This window comes from Cupressus sempervirens, chromosome 4 (genome assembly GCF_028749045.1).
Source record: "Cupressus sempervirens isolate cs-2001-9-10 chromosome 4, ASM2874904v1, whole genome shotgun sequence".
Taxonomy (NCBI): Eukaryota; Viridiplantae; Streptophyta; class Pinopsida; order Cupressales; family Cupressaceae; genus Cupressus; species Cupressus sempervirens.
The window spans coordinates 256860836-256874367 of record NC_143121.1 but is presented as its reverse complement, the minus strand read 5'-3'; the positions used below and the strand labels follow the sequence as shown (position 1 = coordinate 256874367).

The 13532-nt window shown below is 35.7% G+C and overlaps 1 protein-coding gene across 1 annotated transcript in view; it reads left to right on the top strand.

Moving 5' to 3' along the window:
• The first annotated feature begins 261 nt into the window (after positions 1 to 261).
• LOC149560959 (Zincin-like metalloproteases family protein) overlaps positions 262 to 13532 on the top strand; it is a 358697-nt gene continuing 345426 nt past the window's right edge. The window contains exon 1 of the mRNA XM_089824904.1: positions 262 to 865. Coding sequence (XP_089681030.1) covers positions 600 to 865 — 266 coding nt within the window. The 5' untranslated portion in view covers positions 262 to 599. The remainder of the gene's footprint in view (positions 866 to 13532) is intronic.

Sequence of the window (13532 nt, the reverse complement as noted above, 5' to 3'; positions counted from 1 at the left end):
TAGAAATTTTCATTGCCTTTTTCATCCACAGCCAATAGAATTTATGAAAAAATGTATTTTTCAGTCCCAAAAAAACCATGCAAATGAGTAAACCTTTTGCAAACATTAGTTTATCAATGAAATTTTTAGATTTTATAATTAATATGGAACTTGGTGATTCCATTAGTTTCCTGCCAAAGGAGAAAGGCAGAACTAATAAATGAAAAATAGAACGCAAGTCTCTACCATAAACCCCTGCCTAATGATAAAAAAATTCAAAAAGCTGAAAAAAGAAGAACAATCGGGAAAACTAGTAAGCTTAATTCTCAAAGAAAAAGCTCTTTAAAACCAGAAACCAGTCAGCTTAATTCTGTAATAAAGATCCTACAATGTAACGAGAAGGAAATCCCTCCACAAATTTCAAATTTCATATACATGTGCGCTATGCGGTATACCACTGCACCGAAGGCTCACACATAAGCAGTGAAATTAAAATTCAGACTTGAACACCTCGCGTATATAAGCAGTCCCAAGACAAACATATCATGAATGACTAACACACAAGAACATTCCTTATAGCAGCTAGAAATTTTATAAAAACCTCTCGAGGTTTCAACAACATGGCGGCGCCGATTCTGAGGTTATCGCCATTGCTGAAAAATTGCAGAAAGGAAAATATATTTCTTCATTCAATTCTGGGATGGAATAATAGTAGGCGTTATGCTTCGAATTCAACCGCTGAAGAGGCTGCAGAAACCATCTCGGAAGGGTTTCATAATGAAGTGAAGTCCGTGCTCAGGAGAACCGAGGAGTCCGGACTTTATGGATTCGATGTACTCAAGTCTGCCAAGGGTTTTCGGACATTTGTTCAGAAGGCCATAGAAAGGTAAATGACGTGCCTGTTTGAATCTTTTATTGTGGACTGGACTGCATATCGATGACTTAATTTGGTTCCGATATTCCCGGTTAGCTTGGTCGACTTTTTATCTGGGAAATGATTAACGTCGGCGCTTGCGCTCTGTAGAATGAATTAGCTTGGTTATTTCGTATGATAAAACTAGACAATCTACGCTAAGGAGCTAGTACGCAGCAGTAGATGATCCCAGGATGCTGATCGGAGAAGGTTGTAGGATGGAGTTTTAGCTGGTCCACGGACAATAATCTTTCTATTCTTTTTTCGGTTTATTTTATGGTCGAATTCGGGTGTTTTTTGTCATGAGATGCTGCAAACGTATTATCTAGATACGTGCGGCCATTTTGCTTTTCATATAAGCGAAGATTTTATGTTGTCTTTTATATGTGCAGTTTTTTAATTTACAGCAGCATTTATAATTGAAGTCAGTTATGACGGCGTTCGAATGCGTCAGAATGTGTATTGGTGATTTGTGGAATAATAGTTATGGTTCGGGTTCAGCGCCGTGCAGGAATTTTCGTTGGGTTTTTATTGCTGGGTTCAGCCTATAATTGGCACAAAATATACAAAATTAAACATGGAACTGATGGAAGAGCTTAGAATTGATAATTCAATGTTAATTGTCAAATGTTTTCAATTACTCAAATAGTGAAAATGGTCCCTGTGACTTGCATAAGAACAAAAATAAATTCCCTTGTCTTTGCCCTAAATTCCAAGTTCCAAATAGAACCAGAAATAGAAAAGAATTTGTAATATCTGTGTACCTGGTTGAGATATTAAAACATTTCAGGAAATCATTGAAATATAATCCACAAAATAGATCTCCACTAGACATTAAAAGCAAAGATATTTCCTACTTGGGTTAGGAACATTGATTTAATCATGAGATATATTTAATTTATTGATGGAGCTCAATCATTGTAGAGCTAGGATAACAGGCATATTATGGTGCCATAAACAATCGTCTACCTTGGGTCCAAGAGGAGAATTTCCTCTTGGCCATCATGTGGCTTCTTGCCATCCAGTGAGGATTTCTGTAGCCATTTCTGATCCTCTACCCTTGGTCCAAGTGGATATTATACCTCTTGGCCATAATGTGGCTCTTGCTATCCATATGAGGGGGTGATCTAGTGAGAAATCTGTATCTTATCATGTGGCTCTTGCCATTCATACAAGGGATTGTACCTAGTGAGTAATTTCATAGCTGTCACCCTTCCATTTTTGTCTTGGTTCTTCTCCTTATGATTAGAGTCCCTTAACAAAGTGGACAACCAAGGTAAGGATTTGAGGAATTTACAATAGGGTTTCTGGAGTGTCTTTCCCTTTCAATCCCAAGGGTAGGGCACTCCTTGCAATCCCCTTGACCTCATGGGACACTCTGTCATAACCATGAGGTGGCTTACTAAGAATAGGACCTCATAACAGACTCTCTCCCTGTTTTCCTTATTGTCCCCACCGTGATTGATAATAGCAAACAGCTAAAGAGTTCCACATAATTGCATGTTTTCTTCATATAAGAGATCATTAATAATAATATATTTATGCATTATTTTTAAAGAATCCATAATTGGATCATTATTCATAAGTAGAAATCATAAATAAGGTTATTTTTCACAAGCAAGAATTCATAAATTAGAATATACTATGCTGCTTATTGTCAGAACTGATACTTCATACTGATTTTCTCATCCTTCTCAAATGCTGTTCTTTAATATAGATGTATCTCCTCTTTGGGCAGAATACCTATGTCCCTTCTTGGTCATATCACTTTGAACTAATACATCCTTTCACTTATCTAAATTGCACCTCATTTGGAAATAATCATTGTATGCAACACTGCATATTAATCAATAATTATTCAATACAACACTGCTTATTGAATCCTGAGAGCAATATCACAATTTGACCTGCTCATCAATATATACTTTTTAATGAATCAGTGATCTTTTGTCATTAACTAATATTAATTGATCTCATCCTTATTTCATCCTGACTGAATCTTAATCATATGCTATTAGATTGCTGTCGAAAGGGAATTGCTTCATTCCATGTCAGGTGCTGATCTCCTTGCATATGTGCCTCATCTTGGCATGGGTGTAAGTTGTAACATTTCAAATGTAACTTTCAGACAATGATATCGAATAATGAACAATTTAGGGGATTTTTTAAAAAGCTTCTTTTAAACCTTAATAACTGAAGTAACTACTATCCTTTTCACATTAACATGATTAACTGAAAGAAAGATACAATTTCTCTAGAATAACTAACTTCATATGAAAAGGAATCTAACTATCAATTTTTCATTTCATTAATGCCAAAATAAAAGAAGTCATTAATTGATATACTGACAAAAAATAAACCATAGATATTGATAAGCTTGATGGTTCGATCTTGTTTATTTTTACTTCAAAGCTCCTCACCTCTTCCAAGGGAAGAGTATCATCAAGTGCTTACCTTCCAACCATTGATCTTGTGATCTTGACGAATAACAGTCTTCCACACAACTTCCTCACAGTAGTGATCCAAACCTACAAGAGAAATGCTGAAATAAGATTTCTGTCTTTTATGCCATCTTAGATTTGGTGCAAAACCCACAACTTTCATAGCCAATCTATAGGCATCTTCGCTCATGGGAATGACCTTCCTAGCTAGACATTGCCCTATTGGTTCTAGTGACTGACGGTTACTACTTGTACCATAGGACTACCTTGGCCAAGGTTTTATAGGCGCAAGTGCTGCAATTTGTGCTGTCATTGTCACCACCGAACTTATTTATTGAGTCCTTTAGAATCTTTAAGGTCTCCATGACCCATCGAGGGCTCGTTATCCTTATTCAGCAATAATGGTCCATTGATCTAAGATTAGTACTCATTGGCATCGGAAAAGCCTTAATGGTTTCCATGCTTCATGAATATACTATATATAGGAAGTCCCTTCCCAACAGTTCACCATTATTGTAAATATAAAGTATGATTGACATTTTATAGTCTTTTTGACATTTAGCAATCTTTTCTATTCCCTTCCTCAAATAGAAATGGAACCCTTATCAACATGCAACCATAGTTATAACTATTCAGGCTCGATCTAGGATCTCGAGATGATGTAACATTCTTATTGATGACATACTGTCATATCTAATAATAATCTGGTTTTACCTTGTTATGATACTTCGATTTTGTATTAAACAAATGAAAGCTCTCTATATTAGTGTTACTTGGGGACGCATCCCTAAATCTTTTTTTCAGCCATCTATGTCCTAGAAACATCACGGGAGAGGCAACGCCTAGGGGACTTTGACTTTGACTGCAAGAGGAAATTTAATTTTGATTCTTAAAGTAACACAAATTTGCATACAAGTTCTACTAATTCTTATATTTTAAGGTCTATTATGTATAACTGCATGCTTTATCTATGTTTTCATATGAATATTTTAGATTTCTTTACATACTTCAATTTTCCATATTGTTATATAGTTGTCCCCAAAACTGACAAAAAAAATTGTCGTCCTAGAAACCCATCCCCTCGTTACTTGTTGTGCGTGTCCTGGAAACTTTGGGCAACAATGCCCTAATTTAGATTTATAAAGGCGATGTTTCTAAAAGAAACAATTGTGGATTAAGGATGAAAATTGAAACCACCTAAGATGACCAAAATGACCATTGAAGAAACATTACATTATCTTTATTCCCTCCCTTAGTGGTCATCATTCTAACTACATAGTTGAAGACACAATGTCTTTTGGTTGCAAATACAAAGAAATACTAGGTCACGTCTAATCAAGGAGAATGTCTTAGAATCTGAGTGACTGAGAGAATGTTAAGTTCTAGTTCTGGAACATATTACACGTTGAGGAAGATCAATTTCCTCCCTCCAGATTGAATATGTTTATTGCATAGCGGTGTACTCTTCCCCTCCAAAAATAACAAATTTTGAGAATGGGTGAATTTCAATGAATCAATCCTAACAATGAGTTAAGTGGCATGAGGCACCTGAATCAATATGCCAAACAAAAGATTTCACATGGTTTGTAGGTCTTTTAGCCATGAAGGCATAAAAGGAAGACTTGCTTTGCTTAGTGTGCTCCACCACATTTGCTTAGCTTGTGCAACCAAGCGTTTATGGCACTCGAGTTTCATGCGACCATACTTATGGCAATAGTTGCACTGGATGTTCTTCTTCTTTGAGCCTTTTGATGCTGAAGCAAAGGATTTCTATAGAAAAGATTGAGATTTTTCTTTATCCATTGAAAGGATTTAGCTATGAAGGCCTATTTTTTGGAAGATGAATTGGTACTACTGCTGAATTGTTGTTTCCAACGATCTTACTGTAAAGTATTATGTGGAGATTCAAAAATGTCAAGTTAACATTTGTTGAAGCGATGTTGAGAGTCTCAACCAAGTGCTCATAGGAAGACAATAAACTTTTTAGGGTTATCTCTACCATGTCTTCTTCCATTTTGTGGCCAATCCTTTCTAACTATCAAATATCCTTGATTTTATTGAGATAATCCTATAGGGACACTCACTCATCTATCATGATCGTGAAGTTCGTGTTCTTTAAGGATGCACGACTCTTATTAAAGGTTTCTTGCAAACCTTTTAGATTCATTCAAATTTTTGTAGCTGTTTTGGCAAAAGGAACTTGTGGTAGTTGAGCACAAGTGACATAAAGTTTGATAAGCATAACAACTTCTCGATTTTACTTATTAAATTTGTCTTCGTCCTTGCCTTCATCTTTAGGACGAGCAGTCCTATGAAAAGATTGTCAACATGCTCTGCTTTAAGGTATTATAGTTTCTGCCGTTGAATTTCTAACTTTCCTCAAGCAGAATATTCGTTAGAAATGCCACCACAAGTAAGGTCAAAATTGCTTCACCAAAGGGTGGCATGTCTATCGAGGCAGAATATGTTTGACAAGTGAAAGTGCGTAAACACAATGTGTAATGAACAATATTGAGACAAAAAAAGTGGCAGAAATTTTGAAGCGAATGAGAAAATTCTCAGCATGGATTCCAATGTACATATTGTTGAATTGGATGCCTTGCCAAGAAACCCCGTGGAACAAAGGGTAAAATATGCACTTAATACATTTTTATTCAAAACCTAACATAATCATTAGGTATTCATGTACATCACATAACCACAACATAGGCGAAACCAAACATGCTAAAGATAAGTTAACGAACATAACATGTTTGCACACAAGTGAAAGATTTCAGAACTCTTCCGAAGGTTCCTAGACAACCCATCATATACCTGGGATAGAAAACACACGTCCATGAGGCTGCCCTACAAGGATCCGAACATTTACAATCTTGAGAGGCTAAGCCAACAAGCATTCATGGGTATCAAAATAGGGAGTTTAAATCAAATCCTGACACGTAAGATAGATGTTCATTTTAAAGCCCAAAATAAAGGTTGCTAGTATGGCTAATCATACAAATTCATTTTGTTTCTAACCATTCATAAACCAATAGGGAGTTATCAAATGACTAGATAAAGGTCCAACAAAAAGCTAGGAAGAAACTAGCAAAAGAAAATTGGGATAAAAAACCAACAAAAGGCTCAATAGGTGGAGACATTGATTCTTGCCATGGAGACACTAATCAACAAAGATGCCGATCTGCGACTGATAGACTTTTGATACAAAAAGTCTCAGTCCAATAATATTGCAAACATTAATTCATAGGCGAAGACGCTTATCGACATAGATGCCAATGGACAGATAGAGACGTTGATCCATGAAAGTGGTTGAAAGTGCAAGAAACTTAATGCTGATTTTAATCCGACTCCAATTCATGGCTAACGTACAGGTTAGCTCCACACCAGAGATTGCCAAAATAAAACACATCAAGGCTATGATCACTCGATTACATACAATTCATACACAAAACAATAGGAACATAAGCTAATCAATAACATCAAATACACAAATGTGAGCAATATCCATCAATGTCCACATGTGGAGTGAACTCTTAAGTTCCAAGCTCTTGTAGGCTAGAGGAAATCCCTCCCTATATGCTGGTCTCAAATATTGGTATAGTGCAACACTTGCCTACCACAAGGTACCAATAAGCCCATCCATTGTGCTTGCGGAGATAGTAACATGACCTCAAACATGCAAGTCAGGAGTGGCTAAAGCACATGCCAAGCAAATGCATAATCTAATCTCACACGACACCACAAATGTCCAGTGCTATACACAAGTATAGAATGCAATCATACATGGAGAAGCCTTAATATGTGATCTAACATTCAAATACTACCAAGAACCCATATAATCACAATATACCAAGGGTACTACTCAGTACTAATAGAGGTTTGGTATGGAGACTCAAGAATGAAAGTGCCATCACATGGCACATGGTGGCCCATGCTACATTGAGCAATTATTCTCTCAACAAGGATGCTCTATCGAGCCATATCAACATCTGCAGTTGACAAGGCTACATTGTACCATATAAATGTCCTCAGAGGATGACAAGTTAAGGACATACCATATCAATGTCCTCAAACGTTAACAAGGTTGTCAGATTAACTCTTATTACTATATTTTGACCCCATTCATTTATTTAGTTATCACTGATGACAAACTCTACTGAGGGATACCTTGGGACCCCTTTGTGTCCTAGTTTGCCTAGGAGAGCCACTCCACTCCATGACTCAAACACAAACAAGCTCATCTCATTACAATGACAAGGAACAAAGCACAGGTAATGCAAAAAGACAAAAACCATAAAAGACTTCTCAAAGTCATAAACTGCAAAACTTGGTGAGCTCTATTGGTCTCAACACCAAGAGCACAAGTCACTTGGACCTTGGCATAGGAGCATAGCTCAACTACATGCATGAATGGGTTCTTAACACTTGACATCCATGTGTTACATGCGAGCTCAACCTTAGGCATGGAGTACGCCTCACAAGGCACAAGCAATGCAAACTAACAATGGTAGGAGGATATCTCAGCTCCCAAAACCTTCAATGCAAGAAATTGAGTAAAAGCAAGCATAAGCCAAATAACACATTTGATCAATTGGCTACTTTGCCACTGTAACATGCTAATTTTTCCCACTTCTAAGTAAACAATTAATTATAAACAAAATAAACAATATCTTTCATATTCACATCAAAATAGTTATAATAACAACTTTACACATTCAAATGAAAGGGGTCAATGACCATAATAGAATATCTGAATCCTAGTTCATGGAAAGAGAGTAATTAATTTAACAATATTAACCAACTAACATATCTTCAACTAAAATGCAATACATAAAAGTAAAGTACCCGTTAAAAAAGATAGCTAGAATATAGAGCACATATTTGTCTCGTGCAAGTCTTGACATCTGGAGGAGAGGAGAAGCATTGTCAGGGGCTTAACTTCCCAACCACAGGTCCTTAAGTATCCCCAAACAACCTCAATTGAGAAAGGCAATCCCTACTCGGGATTAGACATGGACACCCTTGTCTTGCCACTGAGGATCATGATGTTAAGAGTGTTGGCTAGGCTTCCAACTAGGCTATGGAATCCTTTCCATCGACCCATCTATCCAACTGCTAGTAACCCTGACCTCTAGTGATCACAGCAATAAGCATGCCACTAAACCTACCCTGTCCAGGGATTTAAATGGACATTATGTGCTATTGAAAATGATAGTTGTGATAGAGATCTTTATCTCTGGAAATATGAATGTTATACTGTTATTGCTACATTCAACTGAAAAGGACACTTATGTTTAAATTATAATATTAATTGTAATGACATGTTCATTCGACATGCATTGAGGCATGAATTTTCGAGAGTTGTAATTAATTATAGGAGTTATGAGAATCTCAAGAGACCTTCGGTTATAATGTGAAGAGTCTCTCCTATTGTTATATACTAACATCAAGCAAAAGATATTGTACTCTTGAACATTTCATTATCAATAAAGATATATTTTTGTGTGGTTGGGGTTTTTCCCTTCATTCTCGAAGGGTTTCCCAGGATATTTTTGGTGTTTATTGGTTCTGTTTTGCTCCTCCTCATTGCTGAATAATACCATTGATTTCTGGGCTAAAACTTAACATGGTATCAGAGCCTCTCCTGGTAATGTTTTGTGGCATACTTCTTTGGATATTGCAAGCTTATATTGTTGGGTGTTTTATGTGTTTTATGCCAAATCTTTAATTCATATTGGGCATGGCATTTTTGAGCAGTAGGGTGGCTATAGCGTCATCTTGGAAATTCTTTTCTCTTTGCATGCAACTTTATCTAGTGTTCTTGATTGGAACATTTGGATTTTATGTTTCGTTTTAGATTATTATAGTTTTTATGAATACACTCTCTAAAAGATTATGTTAGAGATTAAAGAGTCCTTTTTAATCAAAGGAAGAAGCAGGTTTATTATAATTATTCTTGTGTGGCCTTATTTTGTCATTGTGAAAGACACATTGATAATGGACTTCTCCTTCTCTTCCCACGTTGAGGATTTTTGAGCGGTCAAGCTTGAAGCAAAATCGTAATTATTTTATGTGGATGGATCGATTGAAAGAATATGTGAAGATTAATGTAACTGTTCAGGCTTCATACTCACGATGGTCGGAAACATGTTTGGAGTTTATTTTCTTTTCTTCAGATTGATAAGAAATGGAAGGCCATTGCTTAATCTTCATCTTTGTCTTAATTTGTGTTCATATCCTTGTTCTGAAGTTTTCGGCCTAAATCCGCAAGAAGTGTTTGCGGTTGTTGAGAAGGAATCTAGCATGCAGGTCACTCCTTTGAGTAGCAATTCATTTAGACTCCTCACTCTTTTATCTCCTCCCTATTGTCGGTTAACATTATCCTTCATTTAATTTGTTATTGGAATAATATTGTTTATTCTCATGTTTTAAAGCGTGAGTTGGCAGGTGAAGTTGTTGTTTGCGATGGATGTGCGTTTGACCACCCAGGTGTCTTTATCGATCTTCCATTCAACAGATTGTAGGATATCATCCACCATTTATTCTTAGCTCAGTTTTAGGGGAAAATAGGATTTGCTACCCCCTTATATTTTTTTCTTTCAATCTTCCTCTTGGTCTCACAAAATACAAATTTACGTGCTCGCATGGAGCTGGAGTGTAATACTCTAAGATACAATTTGGCATTTTTTTTGGTCAACAACAAACATATTCCTTCTTTGTCGACCATGGAAGTTCTTGGTTTACTAGACATATTTTACAGTCATGAAATTGATCTCAGTTTTTATGTTGCTCGAAGCTTGTCATAGCATTGATTCTTATTATTGTTACCTCAGTATCATACTTGCATGCTTCATCAATTTCATTGATGTTGTGTTTATGTCATGACATCGGTGAAAGTAATTCAAAACGAGCTTGAAGTTGTGTTCTCTTGAGAGGGAGATTGGTGATGATGGCAGAATAGTCCTTCCATGTTTTGATAGGGAAAAGATGTCCGTTGAAGATTATTATAAGTAAACAAATTCTTAAGTTCGTTGGATTTCTTTAGATCTAGAAGCTATGTATCTACAGGCAGAGTGGATGTGTGCAGTTCTTTGCATGAGGCGTCCTATTAATCTTACTCCAGTTTGGGATTCTTTAAAGGTGAATGTCTTATTCATGCATGCATTATTTATCTTCTCGGAGGGATGAGTATTGACATGCATGCTGTGAATACGCATCAGGAGAGACAAAGACTACATAAAGATAAGTATTTTATCATAATTTTTATAGCTGGTAACAGTGTTTTCTTCTAGTATTTATTTCTATATATGATAGATTGTTTTACTAATCTCTCTTGATTGCAAATGGATGCAACAGGATTTTTGAGAATGTTTATTCACAGTCACATTCAAAGGGAAGTTTCTAGCATATTCATTTGTGATATTTGCTTGCAGTCTTTAGATTTTGAATGATCAAATATTGAGGAGTAGTTTATGAGTGTTTTTTTGTAAAACTCTGACTTTTTGTGAGCTCTGATCTTGATTTTTTAAGGATGGATACTTGAGGAATGTTGATGGTGTTATTGTATTACTGTACATTCTTGACAACCCAATTTAGATTTTGAGATATCTTATAACAGGAACAAGCTGGGTGCAGTTGTAGTGTTCAAAGGTTATGCCGCCTCTTTGCAGGAAATATGAGGATGCAACAAGATAAGGATTATAACTCCAGAGGGAGATGTTGAGCTTGACAGGGAGATTTTAGCTTCAAAGGGAGGATTCTTAATTAAGAGGGAGTACTTATGGAATCCCCATCACTCTCATAGATGCTTGTGGTATTTATAAAATCTGAGACTTAAACGGAATCAAGTCTTAGTTTGTTATTGCTTATTTTATTCTTGTGTGAATAAATGAGATTGTAAGATCAACTATGATAACTCTTTCACTATGCGATAGTGAACATCATGTTGAGAGAGTCCATGATGTCATAACGTTGAGAGATTTCGTGATGGGAGTTGGATGTCATGTTGAGAGATTCCATGATAGTTCACGTTGAGAGACTCCGTGAATAAAGGCTTAGCTGTGAGTCTTAGAAATCTTTTCATGTTGAGTGATTCCACGAATATGATTAATTGTTACAGGTTTTCATGTTGAATGATTCCATGGATATGAGTAATTGTTATAGGATTTCATGTTGAGTGATTCCATGAATGTGATTGATTTTTACAAGTTTTCATAGGATAAATGAAATGAGATTTTTTTAATTAATATTTTGGTTGCAGCCTTGTGTGATTGTTCAGCTAAAGTTCTCTCTCTGGCTAAGAGGGAGTGTTGAAAATGGTAGCTGTGATAGAGATCATTATCTTTGGAAATATGAATGCTATTACCGTTATTGCTACATTCAGCTGAAAAGGACACTTAATGTTTAAATTATAATATTAATTGTAATGACATGTGTCATTCGACATACATTGAGGCATGAATATTCGAAGAGTTGTAATTAATTATAGGAATTATGAGAATCTCAAGAGACCTTTAGTTATAATGTGAACAGTCTCTCCTATTGTTATATATTCACATCAAGCAAAGGATATTGTACACTTGAACATTTCATTATTAATAAAGATATATTTTTGTGTGGCTGGGTTTTTCCCTTCATTCTCAAAGGGTTTACCAGCATATTTCTGGTGTTTATTGGTTTTGTTTTGCTCCTCCTTATTGCTGAATATTACCATTGATTTCTGGGCTAAAACTTAACATGTGCCCGATCACCCACTACTCGACTTGACAGCAAGATTAGTACCCCTTGATCACCATGGGCTGACTTAGTCTACAATACTTGTTAAGTTCATTAATTGATTATTTTAAATTCTGATTTCTTCCTTTTATCTTACAGGTATAACTCATTGTAGATATACTATCAGCCCACCCTCTTCATCTTGACCTTGCTGGTCATCCTTGATGAATCTTACTATGGCTGTCTATATCCTTGAACAATCACTGCTTCTCACAGTCAATTACTTTCTACCCATCCTGGGCTTATGACATATATTTACATAATGATTATGAGTTAGTTATTATCAATTTCCTTAACTCACTTAGAGTGTTCCTCTTATCATAGAGGCATATTGAGGATGCCCCTATATAAGTATTTCACAGGGTTAGAGATCCTTCCAATTATGATTAAAGTATTGAAAGAACAATCATAATAGTATGCAATAATTAACTGTGATCCTTATGTAGTCTTTATGATATAAACTTATGCAAACAAGGCATTCATTTTAGAGCTAGTCCGTCTGGTTCTGTTTAATGCATCACTATATTTCTTTCTGAATTTTAAACTAGGACTTTTAGAGCCTTTTAATATAACAAAATGGCAAGAAAAACTAAGAAAGAATGCGCGACTTGAATGCCCAACTTGACAGAGATATTATCACCCTTAAGTGCAAATGAAAACTAGATTGCTTGATATGGCTCCTAGCTTGTAGCTTCTAACAACACTAGTACAAATGGTTTGTTGTCGAGGAGCACACGGATATGCAAGAAATCAGAAGTGCCACCCATGACATTGTAAGTGCAATCCCATAAAAAGCCAATGAGGTATGAATGCTAATAACAATGAGAGTATGACATTGAATGTGCAATTTGCAGCAAGCTTATACAATATGAAATGCTATTGTAATAATGTGCATGACACTGTATGAACAAAATCACAACAGAGTGTTGTGAATGCTATTGCAGATATGGAGCACGGAAGTATGAAGTTTGCAGAGATAAAGAAATGCAAAAGATAGCATATTTGAACGCCCATGTTGATATATATGAATCACAAAAGAGAGATCGTTTTTTTGCTCTCGTGAGCATGCTCAGTTACAAGCAAGATAAGGAAGGTGGCAACGCTATGAGTTACATTCAAGAGGCTCTAAATAGGTCGAAAACACATGTGGCTATTTCAAAAAGAAAGAAAAAATCAAATAGGCTGTTGGAAAAAATAAAGAGGGTTGATGACATGAAATATTATTAAAAAAAAGCCAAAAGCTTAGACATAATAATAAAGCCTTGACACAAGATGGAAATAATATTTTTACTCCTTATGTTTATCATAATAATACTTTACTTCATTGATATATATTGCAAACATTTTTAGTTCATTTCATGCTCAAGTGAAAACTTCTATTATCTTAATAAATGTGTTGACCCGGTTAGCTCATGGTGATCACT